Here is a 19,959-nt window from a genome sequence, read left to right on the forward strand (position 1 = left end):
CCTATGGGTTTTAGTCAGCCTCATACCCAGCGACAGGTACAGCTGCAGGTTAGGATAGTGAATGATGTACTTGGTCTTGTTCATCAAGTTGGGTACGAGTTTTTCGACGTTGGCTAGCTTATTACCCCCACCCTCCGTTGGTAGTCGAACATCCAGTCCGGGTTCACCATCAAACGTTCTGGGGCCAGGGGGTAGCTATTGTGTGACTTGTGTAATGCTGCTGGGTACTCCAAGTCAACTTCGAGGATGTGTAACCTGCCCCCGAATCCGGGGGTATGCACATGACGTCTATCTCAGGCACCCACTCGAACCCCCCGGTGGGTAGATACTGGCTCATGGCCCAGCCGTACAGGTTCTTGGCGTCGAGATAGAGGAGATGATTGGTGGGTTTGCTAGAGTCGTAGCCCTTCACGTACTTATTGTTGGCTCTCGCGTACCGTTTGGCAGCCATGGAGATCCCGCCTCACAATCCTTTCTCGATGAACAGGTGCATGTTGTAATCGGTGAGGAGTTCCAGCTTAACTCCGGTCTTTTTCAGCAAGGCATCCCAAGAGAGACCGGGGGCTGGTGTAGTACCACGCGGGGTCGAGATGATACTGCTTGAAACATGTCTTTCTGAACGTCTCGAACACGCCAGCCAGCAGGAGTACGTCCGTTCTCAAGTACAGGTCATGGTAATCACCCAGGTTCCTGCAGCCCAGTTTCTTCCACACGTTCTGGGCGTGGTCGTAATCGCCCTGGGTGATGGCCGAGTCGGTCAAGTTGATGTAAAATTCACTGATCGGGGGTAGTCGGGTCTCGGCGAACTTGGCCCAGCTGTCCATGTACTCGTAGGGGTAAACACCCTTCCTCATCAGCAGGGTCCGAGTCTCGGCGTCGGTGTATTGATCGGTGATGGGGAAGGTATCGTTGGCCTTGACCAAACTGTCGAGAGACGACAGCAGGAACTGAACTGAGTCTATGAACCTCAGGCCATTCAGGGAGAAGGAGATGTATCTCTCCATGTTGTTGGGGATGCACGTCAGGTTGCCGTTGATCCTCGCGATGGCCTGCATGATCAAGTGAGAGTCGTACCCTCTCAAGTTGTGGAAGACCACGGGGATGTTGATTGTTTTGGGGTTGATTCTGAGCTTGAGGTTGCATGTGCTGTGAGCGTCGCCTCTGTACTCCCCGGTGATGTGACAGTGATCCCTCACCGAATCGCCGTTCAGCGGGCCGTCGCACACATGGCATACGTGAGTGCTGTCGTGAGCTCGCCAGTCGGCTTGGGTCAGATGCATGGGAACGATGGTGTACAACCTCTTCCTGATGGTTTTCTCTTCGTGCTGCAAGCACTTTGGAAACTTTTCAGCCGCGTCGGGACCCCTGTACACCACGGGAGCATTCGTTTCCCCATCACATCGGACGACCACGTATCCGAACCCACAGGCCTCGTGCTCCTTGTGCGTGTTGGGGGCCGGGCCGATGTCAACGGGTTTGACGAGGGCTTCGAAGTCGGCGTAGATGACGTAAGGTACAGACATCTGGTTCTTGTGGTTGTCGAATTTTAGGACATTGTCGCCTTCCTTGGGCATGTCGATTCGTACGGCCGTCTGCCCCAGGCCTAGGCAATCCTCCCGGTGTGATTCCAGCAGGTCGGCCCGGGTGAAGCCGTGCAGGCATCGTTCACAAAAGTGTTTTTTCCCGTCGTATTTCGATTGGTCGTGCAACAGCCTGCTGAAGTGTTTTATCCACGCGTAGTTGTACTTACCACCTTGCTGGATCATTAATATATTGATCACGCGGTGACCTTCCATTGGGCTGATCCTGTGCCTGTTTTGTTGCCTTTGTGCCCAAAGACGTTGATGGCTATGGGGTTCTGCTTCTCGATTCTGGTGACCTGTGATATGGGGGTGGGTTCGTCTATACCGTCCCAGTTGAGCCCGTCGTTTTGGGGATAGCTCGTAGGTCTGTTCGAAGTAACATCGGCCGGAAACAAGGCTGACCTGATCGCTAACCTCATGCAATCGTCCCCTCTGTTCTTGACGTTGACCATGGCTTGTTTTTTCTTGTAGTAGGGGGGCAAGTCTAGGTACGATACGCCTTTGAATGGTACGTAGTTAGCTATGTCTAGATAGACCTTATCGATTTTATCCACGGCCCACCCGGAACCCATGTGCGTGTAGCATTCCAGGTATTCCCGTATTTGCTGAAGCGAGGTGTCGATGGACTCGTCTACCATCTCGGGTTGAGTCACGTCTTCTTGTTTACCCCGGAAGTAAGGCTGAACGTACTCAATGGCACCGTCCGTCTGCTGTTTATCAAGCGACATCTTTGCCGTTATTTGAAGCTTGAGACTTCCCAGGTCATTTTGTTCCTCATTGACTTTGTCAGCGATCAGAGGCTTGACCTCGCCGATGTCTGTTCTTATCTACATGCATGCGCCAGCCTCTCAGGTAGTTACCTACAGCGCGTTCAGTGCGCACGAACTGTAGATCGACGACTTTGTGCTGATGCAACAGTTCAACGAGCTTGGGTTTCCTCATACGGGAATAACCCGCCAGCCCCAGCTCTCTCGCTTGGAGTTTGAGTTGTTTCACCGTGGGAGGTCGTTGTACGGGGGCGTGCAACAGTGCGACTAGCTCGGGCTTCCTCATACGAGAATAACCCCCCGCCCCAGCTCTCTGGTTTGGAGTTTGAGTTGTTTCACCGTGGGAGGGGGTTGAATACCTAGTAAGCTAAACAGCTGGGGTTTCCTCCATCGAGAGTACCCCACTACACCTCGTTCTCTCGCAATATGCTTGAGCTCTCGGACAGAAGGCATTGTTAAACCAAGGTGTATACAATCTCTAATTGGGTCACCGGCAAGGGAGGTAACTCCTCCAACCTTAACCAAAAAATAAAGGAGGCGCCATAAAATCCTTAGTGGAACTTTGCCGTGAGCAGGTGGAGGGCGGGTGCTAGAAGGTCTACTTCAGCGCCGTAAACCGTTCTGCACTCGACCCGCTCGGGGAAACGGTCCAGGCATTCTTGTATACCTCGTAATGAGGTGTTGAGGTACTTGTCTAGCTCAGGTTGAGTGGCGATCTTTCGCCCACCTGTGATGGGGAAAGTATACCTGACGCCCCCCTTCCCCCATGCCATTTCCAATGTGAACCGAAATTGGAAGCACCCCTCTCTGAGTATACTGGTAATCAGAGCATTGATGGCGACGATGGGTATGCTCTCGGCTTTCCAGCTTCTCAGGTAACCTCTCGGAGTTATGGTACGCACGAACGCAGGAATTATTATACCTAGGTGTACGAAGTCTCTAATTGGGTCACTGGGAGGTAACTCCTTACACTGCTATCCTGAGGAGGCGCCTACGTTAGTTTATGTAGTCCTTTTTCTTCTCGTAGATAAGCTGGTGCCGGACTACGTTTGTCCCGTGGGCTTTACATAGGCAGTAGTGGCTTTTAACCCCGATGCCGCACACGGACCACGTGTAGTTCGCGAAACACTTCCTGTGAAAACAACATTACCCCTTGGTCCTGAATCTCCTACTGCAGGTCTCGGTCTTCCCCATAAGCACGTACTAACATCGATATGGGGCAGGTCTAATCGTGAAAACTCATATGTGTACCTAGTTTAATTGCTTTGCGATTAACACAGTCGCTGCACGACGAAGGCCAGTTTTCGGTCCTTTTGCCCCGGGCTGGGTGCGTAGTACTGGGAGAGTGTGGGTTCCTCGAGTGGTTCGAGCTGTTTACCGGTCAGCAGGTAGTATTCTTTCGCGGCGGTGTCGACGTCCTTGAACATTCGAACGGCATGGTTCTCACGCTCAAGTCGTTCGTTAATGTAATCGAGTCTCTGCATACGTTTCTTCGCGTACTGGGCGCGCGCGGCCTGCAGTTTCTCCACGGCTATGTCGTGCTGTTTCCGTTCTGCTTCTACCTCGGCCGCGTTCGACTCCCGTAGTTTTGAGAACAGGTAATTGCTCCCGGAAAATGCCAGGGCGTTGACTAAAGCCCCCGACCATCATAGCGATCTTAGCCATCCTATATATACCTATATGTAGTTCAACATATTCCCAGGTATGATCCCTTGCTTCACGAGGATGTCCTTGGTGGCCATCGGCATACCCAGGTTCATGAGCATGCCCATATCCTGCAGGTGGAAGTCGAGCTTGATAGTCGGTTGTTTGAAGACCATCTTGGTCAACCGAGCGTATCCTACGGCTAGACCGGCGTGGTACGCTTCATTAAGGAACCTCAACACTCGGCTCGACCTAGTCCGCATCGGTGATGATAGATGGTCGGTATACCCATCATTCGGCGGTAAACTGTTCGACCTAGAAGATGTCGAGAGCACGACCGTTGCTCGAAACAAGCCGTATACCCTCGTATTCACTGACGACGACAAGTGGGTGTTGTTACCCTCTCACGACTGGTTTCTCAACATTAGGCTCGGCTCCCCCTACGTATTCACGGAGAACAAAGCCAACTACCTAAACAAAGTCGTAAACAATGGAACCCTGCTCGTGGCGTACGTCCCCGACGCAGAGGCTTAGCGTAGTCATCAGCCAACTCTCCAGTATGGCAGCCAACATGCTATCGAGTAAGCCCGGGGCGCAAAACGTGGGGTTGCAGGTGTTGTCTGAATTCGTAGGTGTGGTCAACATCCTGGAGAGTCTACCGGCGAACTCTGGTCATCCAAATCTACCTAGGTGAACCATCACAGCGCGAAGTCGTGACACACGGGCAGCATTATGCAAGAAGTACCATAGAGCTTTCAATGTCGTGGACGGGGCCGATACCGCCTTTATGACAACCAGCATGGGACTAGGGGCGGTAGGTGTCGGTTTGTTGACCACCATCTTAGCCGCACCCACAGTGCTGGGCATTGAAATAACAGCTGGGGTGTCAGGGTTGGTGGGGTTGGTGTTTAAGTTTGTATCCCGCAGACTGCAACGTAAAGCGTTGAAGCACGACGAAATCAGGGTTCTTGCTGAAGCAAAGCTGAACACGGTAAGTAACCATATCTCCACGGCACTCACAGACAACAAGATCTCGGAGGAGGAGTTTCGTTTGGTCCTCTCTGAGCTCACCAAGTACCACGAGATGAAACAAGAGATTCGAACCAAGTCTCGTAAGACTGTCGTCAGCGAAGCCGAGAAAAAAAAGTACATAGAACAAGGGGTACAACAAGCCCGGCAAGCCTTCATCACGAAGACCAAAGAACTCATAGGCGATTCACATTAAACTGTTTCGTCGAGGTCAACATGATATAGGGCGATCACAATAGTGTCACGTGATCAGGAAAGTGTTGGTTCGCGGTCATAGTGACCAGGAAGTTAACTGGGGATTCAAACAGTGGTATACACACTAGCGGAGAGAGAGATAAGGGCCTGACAAAAGCTTTATTTCATAAATAAAGCTTTACAGAGTGTTTTCTTGGAATTGATCTCGTACCGCTATCGTATATACTACTCGGTGTACATTGAATAAGTATATCAAATGTTTTGATATTTGTATAGTGCCCGGGACCTGTGCCGGACCGTATAAAAGGCAGTAACCTCGCCTTGTGTGTAAGAGGCAGATCAGTATGATGGTCTTGACCTGTAAAAGGTGGCGTCTGTATTGCCTCCTCATGTGACTGACCAGCAAAACATCGTTAGGATGGCTGACCGTGAGAGAAATTGAGGTTGTCATGACCTTATGCTATGTGAGAAGAGCTACAACTATGATTGAACTTTATCATCAGTAAACATTCAGTCCCATTCCGTGTTTGATACACGTGGTGTACGCTCTGTACAATGTAAAATAGTTGTATTATACAAATGTATTGTTCCATTGGGTTAGGTTTTTTTTTGTGTGTGTAAAGAGTATGTATAGGAGTGATTGTGTGCTATTATTATGTTTGGTGATGAATGCGGTATGAATGAAGGGTGATTTTGGGCTTGATTTTGGGGAAATGGTTTTGTTTCCATTATATATGTAATTTTTGTAATAAATTTCATTTATTACATTTCTGCCTTTGCCTTATTCATCTCGTATTGTGACACAAATGCATTGGACAGATTTTAACGGGTTTTTTACAATGATTCACATTAGTAAATACATGACATTTTTAACAAATACATCGCATATCCGATGCGTTTTCATGATACATATAGCACACATTTTTTGAGAGATTGATCCTCAGATTTTAACTCAAATGCAACAGGTGGAATGCTGAATCAGCAAACTGTCTCACGGACAGTGTTCCTGGTCTGAGCTGGTGACGGATGTCATCCAGTCGTCGCTCAAAGTCCCTGTATTTCTTCTTCTTGGACGAACGTTTCTGGTCAGCATCGTACTGGACCAGCTTGTTTTCCGTATTCGTCTGTTCTCGTGACAGGAACGGCACGATCTCGAAGATATTTGGGTGAGCCTTGGCAACGTATCTCTTCAGACGTGAATGCCACCCTTCGAGGTGGTTGTTGGTACTTGGCCCATCTGAGTTGTGGTTCCATTGCGTTTCACTGCGATATGTTCACCTAGTGCGACGAGTTCACCTTATCAAAACATCTAGAGTAGATTATTCGCAACCCAAATTACGCCTAATCAGAACCTAACCTTCAAAGGAAACCGCAGGTCGGCGTCCTGAGACTAGTGGAAAATCGAAAGGTCGGCGTCCTGAGACGACACCTTGCCGGGATGATGGTGCCCTTGTTTTAATTGATTTTATGATAATAGATATAATGATTATATTTATAATGCCGCTAAACTCCATTCACTAGGTGAATGCTCAGAGGGCTGACAAACTGTATATTATTACCCCGGATAACCCAAACTGTGAGGCGCTAGAAGGTTAACATGATTTATCCACCGGGTACCCATTTTCTGCTGGGTGAACAAAGGCAATTGTGAACAAACTCACTTGCCTAAGGTGTGACCAACGTGCTTCGTTGTGGGGGCTAGACTGAGGTCCTATTAACTCTCAGGAGTGAAGCTAACAAAAACGGTCACCCATTTAAGGACTCTCCGCGCCCAAGGTTACTGAACCTCAACTGATTTGTGACCTGAGATCTGTGCACAGGACCACACATTTAATAGGTTTTGAAACACAATGCGTTTAAACCTGTGTCTTTTATGTTATGAACTCTTTTATCACTTTAGCAAAGGATACCATCGATATCATGCCATGCACCTGTATCACATTGATTGACATCTTCTGTTACAGCAGCACAGAACCCCACTCAGGTATCCGAAAAAGCCGGAAAACGATTATTCCATGAGTTTGTATGTTGTCAGAAGCATTTTGGAGTCGGGGTTGGCAGATATCAACGCCAAAAACGGGGAAGGAATGACGCCAATTTTAATTGCAGCAAGATACGGAAAGAGGCGGGTATTTGAATTACTAATTAACAAAGGAGCAGATATGTCCGCGGTAGATAATAATAATTCGCTCAACATACTACATTGCGTCATTAATGGAGGAGATCTGAGCATACTGAAACTTATTCTACGGGCAGACAAAGTCGATATCAACCGTATGAATGGCCTTGGAATGACGCCTCTGGAGTGGGCGCATATTAAGTATAGGAAAAAAATGGTTGCACTTCTGAAGCGTAACGGAGGTAAGCTCGAATGAAAACGAAAACTGATTCTATGACTTGTTCTATAAGTGGCATTTAGAAGCTGGAACACTAATGAAGAGGAGCACTTCTTGATGGATAGACAACTTCTCCATTGCTATAGTTGCGACGTTTCGGTGTAGATTCTAACTGTACACCATTGTCAAGCAAATGACATACAACATTATGTACAAGGTGAATACATGAATGGTATTTGAGTTTATACAGTTGAAGAGGTTGATGCACAGTTTGTTGACGTTACTGATTTTATGTAACCACATTAAGTGCGGCAGGGTTGATTCCTACAGCATAAAAAATAAATTCAGCGGTTCTCCATGGAATCATGAATGTTGTGTGTGCGAAAGGCCAGCCGGGAATCGGAAAGGGAGTTACACATTTGTTACACATTTACAACGAGGAAAGCCTTTAAAAAGGCAACGTTGGAGGCACCTGAGTAAATAAAGAAATTTAATGAGAAGAACGTGAGATGATTTGGGCGATGAAGCTGATTTCAAGAGCATCACGATGACCATGCCTCCGTCTATTAGAGACTTGCTTCTATTAGAGATCGGTACTCGCATCGTAAATACGGTACTCTTATCTCCAGTATGTGACATTACATATCAAAGGTCTTTGTCATGTCTACCCATGTCTTAGCTAAGATGCATAGCTCTCACACACGAACGCTGTGGAGCACCTCCATAGGCCGCAATGGATGTTCATTATGAAAATAACCAGAGGTCAATAGTTGCAAGCCATCAAACATCTCAGTCGATCTCTCGCAGGTCAGCGGCGTCATTGTGAATCACGGGACCTGTCACAATTCAGGGATACCCTCCCTAAAATAGTAACACGTCAGCGCTATGTATCTTTGAAAACCTAATGGGTGCTACTAAATTGGAGTGGATTTTCCAATTCTAAAATTCGAAATTATGCACTGAGCTAGTACAAGTGTGCTCTATTACTTGTAAAATTGTTTGAATTGAAAGTGTATCAGTTTATTAATGTTTTTGATCACAGAATGTGTTTAAATTAGAGATTTATAGAGAACTTGATTTCCTCATTACCCATATGGTCACGTGGCTCCTAATTAGCTACAGCTATGTTCATTGGTCATTAGGAATTGCCAAAATACAAAGACACTAAATATCATTGGCTGAAAGTTATTTTCAGCATTCCGAGTGTATACAAAATATAAACTGACGTGCAAAAGAAAGTACACAGGTGTAATTGTTGTTGCAATCCCAAATATGCGTTCTAACTAATAAAGTTATTGAAAAACATTGATTGTATAGAACGCAACCATCATGTTTCATTTGCCAAAATGCAACCAAAAACATTTGTACGTGTTTTGCACGAATTTTTGCAAAATTGTGATTATTGTCCCATGCACCAGCACTTTTCTGACAGAGAGTATAAAACCTGTTTGTCGTGAAGACTGAACAATCACTTGACAGAAATCTCACGAGGAAATGCCAAGATTGACGTCGGCGCAACGAGAACGGGCCAAAGGAATGACACAAATGGGTGCTTTCAACAGCGATATTGCAAGGACATTGGGTTGCACAAGACAAACCATAATTCGGCTGTTTAACCGTTTCAGTACGACAGGCCAGACATGTGATTGACCCAGAAGTGGACGTTCCAGAGTCACAACACCCCAAGAGGATCGCTATCTGCGGGTTATTCACCTACGCAACTGACGTCATCAGCAGCCACATCATTGGGTCATCGCGTAAGCCGATTCACAGTGACAAGACGACTTCGTCCTGCTGGCATGTATGGGCCTACCGACCGCTGCGTGGAATGGCCTTGACCTTCCAGCATCGTAGGAACCGTCTGCAGTGGTCATCACTACGTCGCTGTTTATTGTTACAATGTCATTTCGCTGATAAAACACGTGTATTGCAGTGTGATTCAACATACATTTTCCATTTCATCAAAAGGTTTTGTTATTTTTATCTTATTGGAAGAAACACAACCTGTGTACTTTCTTTGCACATCAGTTTATATAGAGAGAGAAATTTCACTTGGGAGAACATTCAACCTGTTTATATAACCAACAATAAACTGACACAACCAATAATCCCGATTTTCGTTAGTTGTAATATTCGTCACCACTCACCCATTTCCGTAAACTCAACGAAGGCTCCCGGAATAACCCGACTGGGTCACCAAAAGGAAACAGGCTGCTGATGAATCAGCCGAATTGGACCACAGTTTAAGGAATGTTTTGATCTACTGTGAAACACGTCAGGAGCAGCATCAGCAACAAAACGTGAGTGAGTGAGTAAGGTTTATACCCCGCTTTTAGCAATATTCCAGCAATATCACGGCAGGGGACACCAGAAATTGTCTTCACACGTACCCATGTGGGGAATCGAACCCGGACCATCGGCGTGACGAGCGAACGCTTTAATCACTAGGCTACCCCACCGTCCCAGAAGCAAAAAGAATGATATTAAAATGATAAATGTTTTCGAGCATTTTATAAAGACAAAATGCTTTTTGATCGGTAGTTTTTGAATTATTTTAGAAAAGCAATGCGCAGCATGTTGGTTGGTTGGTGTGTTGTTTAACGCCGAACTCAGCAATACCCCAGCTATATGACGGTGATCTGTAAATAATCGAGTCTGGTCCAGACAATCCCAGTGATCAACGATCATCGATCTACGCAATTCGGATACGATGACGCGTCAACCAAGTCAGCGGGCCTGATCACCCGATCACGTTAGTCGCATGTTAGACATTTTGTATCCAGTGAACATAATGTGTTAATATTATACAGACATGGCTTGTTAATGCTGTAGAATACAAGGGAAGTCTGAACATACAAGAGGCACCCTGCATGTATTTCCTGGAAGGTCACATGACCTTGTTCCAACCTATATAATCTCATGTCGATTTAACGTCGACATTTCATCATTATCACGACTTTCAAATCCAAATATCACAGACATATCCAGCCATGCTGGAATCACTCGCAACACAATAACAGTTGATGCTGCATCCAAAGCAGCACCCAGTTATGAATTTACCTGTACACAGAGGTTACATCGAGGATTTAATGCAAAGATAGTGGGACGCCCAAGTAGGTTTTCTCACCTGCGAAGAAGGTACAGGAATAATATATCTCAGTTCACATGGTACCAGACCGTGTGACATCGCTGACATCGATTTTCCACTGTAATTTATTGAGTGAGTGAGTTTACGCAATATTCCAGCTATTTGACGGCGGTCTGTAAATAAGGACCAGAAAATCCAGTGATCAACAGCATGAGCATCGATCTGCGCAAGTGGGAACCGATGACATACATGTGTCAACCAAGTCAGCGAGCCTGACCTCCCGATAGTTGTTGCCTCATACAGCGAGCATGGGTTACCGAAGATAAAAACTAACTTCGGATCTTCACGGGTTTGTGAGGTGAGGTGAGGTGAGGTGAGGTGTCATTGGGTTGAACGTCGTGCTTGAGAATATTTCGCTCATATGACGATGTGCATGCGTGTGAATGTATGTGTATGTGCGGCTGCTTGTACTAGCCCAGACTGAAGCTGGTTTTATAGTGCTAGCCCAATGAGATACCACGCCGCAGTGAATACCCCCCACTCAGACACATTATACTGACTCAGAGCCGACAAGTCCTTGATGTACCTACCCATTAATGCCGAGCGCCATCACGGGTTTGTAATTTATCAGTTTGTGTGCGTGCGTGCGTGCGAGAGCGAGAGCACAACGTACAAGCAAAGAGATCTGATCGACAGATACAGGTGGACGAATACGATTAATATCGGATCCGAATGCGAAATCTTCCACGATCCGAAATTAACGTGTAGCGTGTGCCAACGAGTGAATCGAAGTCCCCGTCATAGAAGAATAATATATAAACTGGTTGACGACGACCAAATGAGCCAGGCAAAGCTGTTGTTGTGGTAAACGTTACCCGTCAATAATATGTACCAATATTCACTCGCCAACAGGGAAAATGATCGCGCAGTGCTGCCGGATGTAGGCAGGCTACGATCCGTACCGGCATAAGCGGTTAGGCCAAGAGGAATTCGGATCGGTTCATTGGATCCGCATCAAGCTTAAGTGGAGGGGCTTTACAAATGTAATTTCGGATCTTTTAAGAAAATTCGGATCTGATCGGATCAGTTGCATGGAGCGATCCCGTTCTCCCTCGGCATCCATTCTGGTCATTCGACCCAGGCGCTATCCCTTTGTCACCACTTGCCCACAGGGAAATGCTCGCACAGTGCTGCCGCATGTAGGCAGGCTACGATCGTACAGGCTTAAGCGATTAGGCCAAGAGGAATTCGGATCGGTTCATTGGATCCGCATCAAACTTAAGTGGAGGTGCTTTACACAGGTAATTTCGGATCTTTTAAGAAAATTAAGATCTGATCGGATCAGTTGCATGGCGCGATCCCTTTTGTCCCTCAGCACCCATTCTGGTCATTCGAACCAGGCGCTATCCATTTGTCACCACTTGTACCTTTCCGTAACCTCCCCCATAGTGGGTCACGAATGCAAAACATAGCCTGTTCGTATTTATATTTAACAAACACGACCGATACAAAAAGACAAAATATGATGATGTCATCGCTCGAATTAAAAAAAAACATATTGTTTTAATTGCAAGACCATAGCCTCAACCAGAGCATAGCCTAACTTACTTAACTAAAACATTCTTACTTAAAAAAATGAAAGTTTCGAAATATCTGTTTGTGTTTATTATTCTATCTTTGCATGTGTATGACAATACATTTTACAAAAAAAACACAGAACCAACATATATGTACAATACAGCTGGTTGTCTAAATATATATGAAATGGGCATGAAATATACATCTTGACCTTGTCCTTTTCACCTTTCGAAGTAGTTTTGTTTTACTCGCGGAGCTTCCCAACCGCTGTTTTCACCGAAACACCACATAAACTCTCCCAAAAAAGAAACGCATATAGGAAGTTCAACTGTATTTTTATGTTGATTTTGAAACATCTTGTAGGCTTTATGATTCAATGAAATATAGCGAAATTGCACACTGGGAATGCACACTGATCCGTCTTTGGCACCAACTCGAGGAAAGTCAGTTTGAGTGTCACATGGAGACGTGTGGTGGCGCTGAAGTCAATACCTCGTGTGACCACCGTGGGCATCCAGAACTGCACGGCATCGCCTCGGCATCGAACGAATAAGTCTCAGAATCTCGTGTTGCCCAATCGCAGCCCACTCTGCCTGTAGTGCCTGTGCGAGTTGCTGAAGTGTCTGGGGTTGAGGGTTATGGCGTCGCACCCGTCTGTCAAGGGCATCCCACAGATGTTCGATCGGGTTTAATTCCGGTGATCTTGAGGGCCAGGGGAGCACATTGATGTTGTGGTTCTGGAGGAAGTCTCTAGTGTGACGTGCTGTGTGGGGCCTGGCATTGTCCTGTTGAAACAACTCCCTCTGGCGATCAATGATTGGAAGGAGGTGTGGGCGTAGGATTTCGTCACAGTACCGTTGAGCTGTCAGGTTGCCCTGGATCATCACCAAATCACTTCTCCTACGGCAGGTGATCGCTCCCCACATCATAACACTGTCCCGGCCGAATCTGTCCACCTGGGGAACGCAAGCGTCGGCGTCTGTACACCCCATTCTTCCATCGCGTCGTTTCAATAGAAATCGTGATTCATCACTGTACTAGATTCTACGCCAATTCGGTAGGTTCCAGGCCTGAACGTTGGTGCACCATTGAACTCGATGTCGACGATGTTGTTGTCGAAGCACAGGGCCAAAATAAGGTCTTCTGGCACGTAAACCAGCCTCTCTTAACCTGTTCCTGACGGTCTGTGCAGAAAGCCTCCCCAATCCGGGTATTTGTCGAGCGGTACTGGTCGCCGTAGCTGTTCGATGACGCAGGTGATGTACCCGGATGTAGCGATCCTGCGCCGCAGTGGTCGCTCGAGGTCGCCCGCTACGAGGGGCATCTCCTACCGCATTCTGCCGGCGATATCTCTCCCAGAGCCGTGAAATGGTGCTTTGGTGAACATTCATGCGTCGGGCAACTGCACATTGAGACTGGCCAGCTTCAAGCAAACCAATGGCGATATGACGGTTGGCTTCACTTAGACGTGGCATTTTGCGTTCGTCAACAATATTCCAAATACGGTGAATAATCGACAGACAGCGATCAACCTTTTTATACCCATCATTGAGACTATTTGATCCCCAACTTTCACGTGCATTGCATGTGAATTGTGTATTCTGTGACACTACACGCCGAAATTGAAACTCATGCTGTTAAATACGGGTATTTTACGGATGGTGCGTTTTGTTGTGATGTTTCAAAACATAAACACCATAGGACTCATAAACAGAGCAAAACCTTTTGTAAAATGAATCACGTTTTAATTCATTGCTACATGAAATTGCTATTTTCATGATGCGTTTCTTTTTTGGGAGAGTATACATCTATGATGAGCGAATGAATGAATATTGTTGTTTGTTAGCGCGTTTCACGTTCGCTTTCAATATACAAATGTAATTTTAAACTATATCAACGTCAATTTGCATATCACGTGACCGTACTTTTCTCTTGTTTGTAATCAAACGCGCATATTCATAATAAGAAGAGACTGGACTCACGAAAGCTTTTCGGCGCTCTCTTCATAATGTTTTACATTGTTACATATATATTCTTCCACAACTGCGACAGTTAGGTCTATGACAGTACATTTTTAGATAATTTGCAATATCTCTTAAAGGTCACATGCAACCAAAAAATCAAACATAATTAAAACACAATTATCACTTCTTCATGACATATAATATGCATTGCTGATTATGAAAAAACAAATAAACAAAATTATAAGCGTATAATCGCAAATCAAAAGTGCAATATTTTGTACTTGGGTTTACCTCCCTCGAAACGAAGCAGCCGGGATACCGAACCCAGTCAGAGCGGGTGGGTGTGCACTCAAGTGTAACGGCTGGTTCATTAGCAGATGCCGCCTTCACGGCTCATTGTGTGTGTATATATAGAGATGTTGGGTTTTGTAAATACATGCTCATTTTTTGTGTATAACATTTTGCAATCAACAGACATCATAACATGTCATGTGTTCAAGTATCACACCTGCCTGTCTGTGTAATTACATAATGTGACAGAGACCGAACTCGGGCCATAAATCAATGCGTTTTGTTTATGGTGTATAGCCTGATTGGTGTTAAGTTCAAATTGCATGTGGTCAGTGATTGCAGTTGTGTATTGAATATTGTCATTAGCAGACAGGCAGGCAGACACACAGGTGTCAATAAAACAAGACATTGAGTTTTGTCTGTGACAGCGACATATCTATATCACAGTTAGAAATTGTGTCAACGCTAAATAATGACATTGCTTTTAAGTATCGAACTGAGAAAGTGAGTCGGTAAGAAGAACGTGTGGTGAAATAGACAAATGAAATTATATAAACAGTTTATTTACTGTCATAACATATAAAAAGCTCGCGCCTGTGAGATATCAACAAAACATTAGGAAAATAGCTCACACCAAAGCCTTCACCGAGTATTCACCAGACAGCCCGCTTCCAAGTTGCGCGAACCTATTTCACTGCGCACGTGCTATGAGCGCAGCCCAGCTGTTGAAACCCGTATTCCCCAGAAAAGTCTGGGGAAAATTAGTGAAACGTTTGAACTCCGATTTCGCGCGTTTTTTTTCATCGCGTTATTTTTCAACTTTATAAGTTGAATTTGCATTTTTGACGCTTTGTTTCGGTAAGTCCATACCGAAAGGTATCAGAATCTGCAAAGTTGTGTTTTACGTTGCATGTGACCTTTAAATTATTGCAATGTATCGCAATATGAAAATCAGGGCAATATCCAGCCCTAGTATATAATGTATAATATAAAGTTATTGCTATTGTATAACCAACCTTTGACAAAGCTACATTCGGGAATTTCTCGAACTCAAGCAGGGTCTCTTCGCCCGAACGACCTTGACCTTGACCTTTGTATATTCTCGCGGCCGTGACGGTGGAGATGCCTAAACCGTCGCCCAGGAAAAGAATGACGTTTTTGGCGACGTCATTGTAATCCCGTTTGTTTAATGCTTCGTTCAGTTCGTCTTTGGCAATCTTCATCCATTCCTCATTAGCTGAAGCAAAGATACAGTAAGGCATGGTTATTGTGGGGCATGGTACAGAAGGGTGCGGTGGAGCGTGTATATGGCGTGGGGTCGATTGGGGATTGTAGTGAGTGAGTGAGTTATTATTTAACGTCACATCGGCAATATTTCAGCCATATCGTGACGAGAACATTTGATATTGAAAAAAGAATATATATATATAGACATTATAAAAACCTGCCGACAAAGGACAGTAAAGCAACTAGAGTATCACAGATATATATGTAAAACTAGTAATTGAATCTAAAACATAGTAACTATAGGGGACAACACAATATACAAATGGGCTATAGATCGCCAACAACTGAAGGTAGATCACCAGACTAGGAGCCATGGGGACTTACATTACTTTTGCTACCTGCATGGACCCTAGTTGGATTTACACCATCCCTTCAGCCATTGGCGACAGAAGAGACATCGAGCCATAAATTAAAAAACACACCTATTCTACGATTAAAAAGCAGGTACACTTAGATTGACTAAATGTTTTGGGACTTACGTACCCTCTCAGGAGGACAATAATTTTACAATACTTCAACCCCCTTTGAGGATACAGCCACTAACAATCTCAGTTGCTAATCTAAACTACCAATAATAAAATATATATCTATTTACAAATCACTCAACAAATCTAATTTTTTTAAAAATGCAATAATTAAATGAGAACTGACATTATTAAAAAGATCCTTCAGAGTTTTGGATTTGAAATAGATATCCCTTGTGATGGAATATTCAATGCAGTCAAGCAAGACATGCTTGACTGTGATTCTTTCATCACAAGGGATGCAAAACGGAGGATCTTCGCCTTTAAGCAAATATTCATGGGTATATCTAGTATGGCCAATGCGACATCGCCGCATAATGACCTCTTCAAATCTGGACTGACAACCCAAGTAGGTGTAACCAATGTAGGGTTTTATTGCATGTAATTTATTAATACCTACTTGGGTGTCCCACTTCTTTTGCATTAGATCGCGGATGTATGTTCTAATGCTGGCTTTGTAATCAGAGTATGGGAGCAGAAGGGGTGTCACAGATTTGTTGAGTGCAGCCTTAGCAGCAATATCAGCCATCGTGTTCCCAGAAATGCCAACGTGGCTGGGTAACCAACAAAAGACGATGTCGCATTGGCCAGTAGCAAGCTCATTATACAATTCAATAATTTCTAATAAAAGTGGATGTTTGCAAGAAAGATTTTTAATAGCCTGAAGACACGAAAGAGAATCAGAAAAGATGATATATTGTGTATATTTACGGTGTTTATTAATATATTTAAGAGCTGTTAGTATTGCGTTTGCTTCTGCTGTGAAAATTGAACTGTCATTGGGTAGTCTGGAAGATATTGTTTTGGACCCAATGACAGTGGCACTTTAACCGCGCCACCTTCCTTGGATCCATCTGTATATAAGGATTTATAGGTATTATATTTATTTCTTAATTGACTAAATTCTTGTTTATACTGTAAATCATTAGTTTGGGATTTTTAAATGTGGTTAATGTTAAGTCAACGTCTGGCCTCACCAATTGCCAAGGAGGAGAAGAAGACGAGAAGGAGATATATTCTCCAGCTCAATGCCGGCAGCAGAAAGGAATGGTTTAATTCTGTGCCCAAGAGGCGGAACAAGAGAAGGCTTTTTGTTATACAAATCCTCATAAAGAGGAGTGAAGATGCAGTGAAACGCAGGATTAGACTCGTTAGAATATAGCTTCGTAATATACTGTAATGATAATTTTATACGGCGTTGGGTAAGAGAAGGCTCATCTGTCTCGACGTAGAGACTGTCAACAGGAGATGTTCTGAAGGACCCAAGACAAAGTCTCAGACCTTGATGGTGGACTGAATCTAAGAGTTTTAGGTTGCTTTTGCAGGCTCCACCATATACGATGGAGCCATAATCAAGCTTCGAGCGGACCAGTGACCTGTATAGGTGTAGGAGCGTAGCTTGATCCCCTCCCCACCTTGAATTAGACACGACTTTCAATAAATCGAGTGCCTTCAGGCATTTAGTTTTTAGAGATTTGATATGGGGAAGAAAGGTTAAATGGGAGTCGAAAATCAGACCTAAGAACTTGGCCTCTTTTACAACCTTGATGGGAGTGCCATTTAAAAACAGTTCCGGGTCTTTATGTGGTTTATATTTACGGCAGAAATGTATGCAATTAGTTTTTGATTTAGAAAATTTAAAGCCGTTTTCAAGACACCATTTATCTATTTTGTTTAAACACAACTGTAGTTGTCGTTCAATAGTATGCATATTCTTACCGCGACAAGAAATATTAAAATCATCCACAAAAAGTGATCCATCGATGGAATCATTTAAAACCTTGGATAAACTGTTGATCTTGATGCTAAACAATGTGACAGACAAAATACTGCCTTGTGGGACACCCTGATCCTGATTATAATGGTCAGACAGGGTAGAGCCCACTCGGACTTGAAATTGCCTGTCTTTTAAAAACTGTGATATAAAAAGAGGTAAACGACCCCTTAAACCAAAATCATGTAAATCCTTTAAAATGCCATGCTTCCAGGTGGTATCGTACGCTTTCTCGAGATCAAAGAATATCGATACTGCATGTTGTTTATTGACTATAGCATTTTTGATAAAGGATTCTAATCGTACCAAATGATCAATGGTACTACGATTTTTTCCTGAAACCACATTGAATATTTGTTATGAGATTATTGGTTTCAAGATACCATGTTAATCGATTATTTACTATTCGTTCCATGGTTTTACAGACACAACTCGTTAAAGAGATGGGTCTGTAATTAGACGGATCAGTATGATCCCGGCCAGGCTTTGGTATAGGGACTACTATGGCTTTACGCCACGAGGTTGGGAAGTTCCCTGAAGTCCATATTGTATCAAAAAATATTTAAAAGTGTTTCCAAACATGAATCAGGTAAGTGTTTCAAGAGCTGATAGTGTATATTATCAGCCCCTGTTGCTGTATCATGAGCTTGCTCAAGGGCAGTACGTAACTCATGCATTGAAAATAATTCATTATAGTCTTCTCCATTGTCTGATGTAAAATTTATTCTTTTCTTCTCCTGTTGTTTCTGATGTTTCTGAAACTCAGGGACGTAATTGGATGAAGACGAATGTTTGGCGAGAGTTTCACCAAGCTTATTGGCAATGTCAGCCTTATCAGTTAACAAATTATCACCTTCCTTCAAATGATGAACTGTAGATTTGGAACCTTTGCCTTTTATTCTTTGTATCATGTTCCACACCTTTGACATCGGTGTTCGAGAATTTATTTTGGAAACATAGTTTCGCCAAGACTGACGCTTATTCTGTTTAAAACTGCGTCGCGCCTTGGCATTTAACATTTTAAATTTATCTAAATTATGGACAGTAGGATGTCGGCGAAAATATTTTTCTGCTTTCTTCCTACACTTTCTGGCCTGTTTACATTCGTTATTGAACCATGGTTTACGAATATGTGGAACCGCAGAGGACTGAGGAATTGTTCTGTCAGCAATGCCATTAAGGATATCAGAAAACGACTGAATAGGATCTTCACTGTTCCTAAAACGATCATGAGCTAATTGTTCAGCACACAGAGTCTCATATAATGACCAGTCAGCCCTGGCAAAGTTCCTTCTCGATAAAGGTAGATCATCCCCAGGGCTGACTGTTTTGAGAATGGTGGGGAAGTGATCACTCCCACATAGGTCATCATGGACCACCCATTCAAATTCATTATACAGGCTGGAGTCAGCAATTGACAAATCCAGGGAAGAATATGTTCCCGTAGCTGGATGTAGATAAGTGGGAGAATCATCGTTATATAGACACAGGTGATTATCGGAAATAAATTCCTCAAGGATTTTACCTTTAGTATTAATATGGTCACTTCCCCAAAGCGGATTGTGACCGTTCAGATCGCCCATGATGAGACATGGCTTCGGAAGTTGATCAAACAGATTTTGAAGATCTGATTGTTGAATATTTGAAGAAGGAGGTATATACAAGCTGCACAATGTCAGAGCAATGTGCAGAGTGAGACTACAGCAACAGTTTGAAGATCCGTATTTAAAGTGACAGGACTGTGAATGACACTCTGGTGCACCAAAATAGAGGCGCCACCAGTAGCTTTATTGCCTGGAGGGGAGAAGGAATGATAATCACTAAACCGTCTTAAATTAAAAGTATCAGTATTTTTAAGGTATGTCTCTTGAAGACATAATGCTGACGGTTGAAGATCTT

The 19,959-nt window shown here is 44.3% G+C and overlaps 1 protein-coding gene across 1 annotated transcript in view; it reads right to left on the reverse strand.

The window, feature by feature from the left end:
- LOC124273070 (alkaline phosphatase-like) overlaps positions 1–19,959 on the reverse strand; it is a 49,165-nt gene that overhangs the window by 19,727 nt on the left and 9,479 nt on the right. The window contains exon 3 of the mRNA XM_046708282.1: positions 15,492–15,712. Within this exon, the coding sequence (XP_046564238.1) occupies positions 15,492–15,712 (221 nt within the window). The remainder of the gene's footprint in view (positions 1–15,491; positions 15,713–19,959) is intronic.

The sequence above is a fragment of the Haliotis rubra genome, unplaced genomic scaffold (genome assembly GCF_003918875.1).
Source record: "Haliotis rubra isolate DU_JTF1 unplaced genomic scaffold, ASM391887v1 Scf176, whole genome shotgun sequence".
Lineage (NCBI taxonomy): Eukaryota > Metazoa > Mollusca > Gastropoda > Lepetellida > Haliotidae > Haliotis > Haliotis rubra.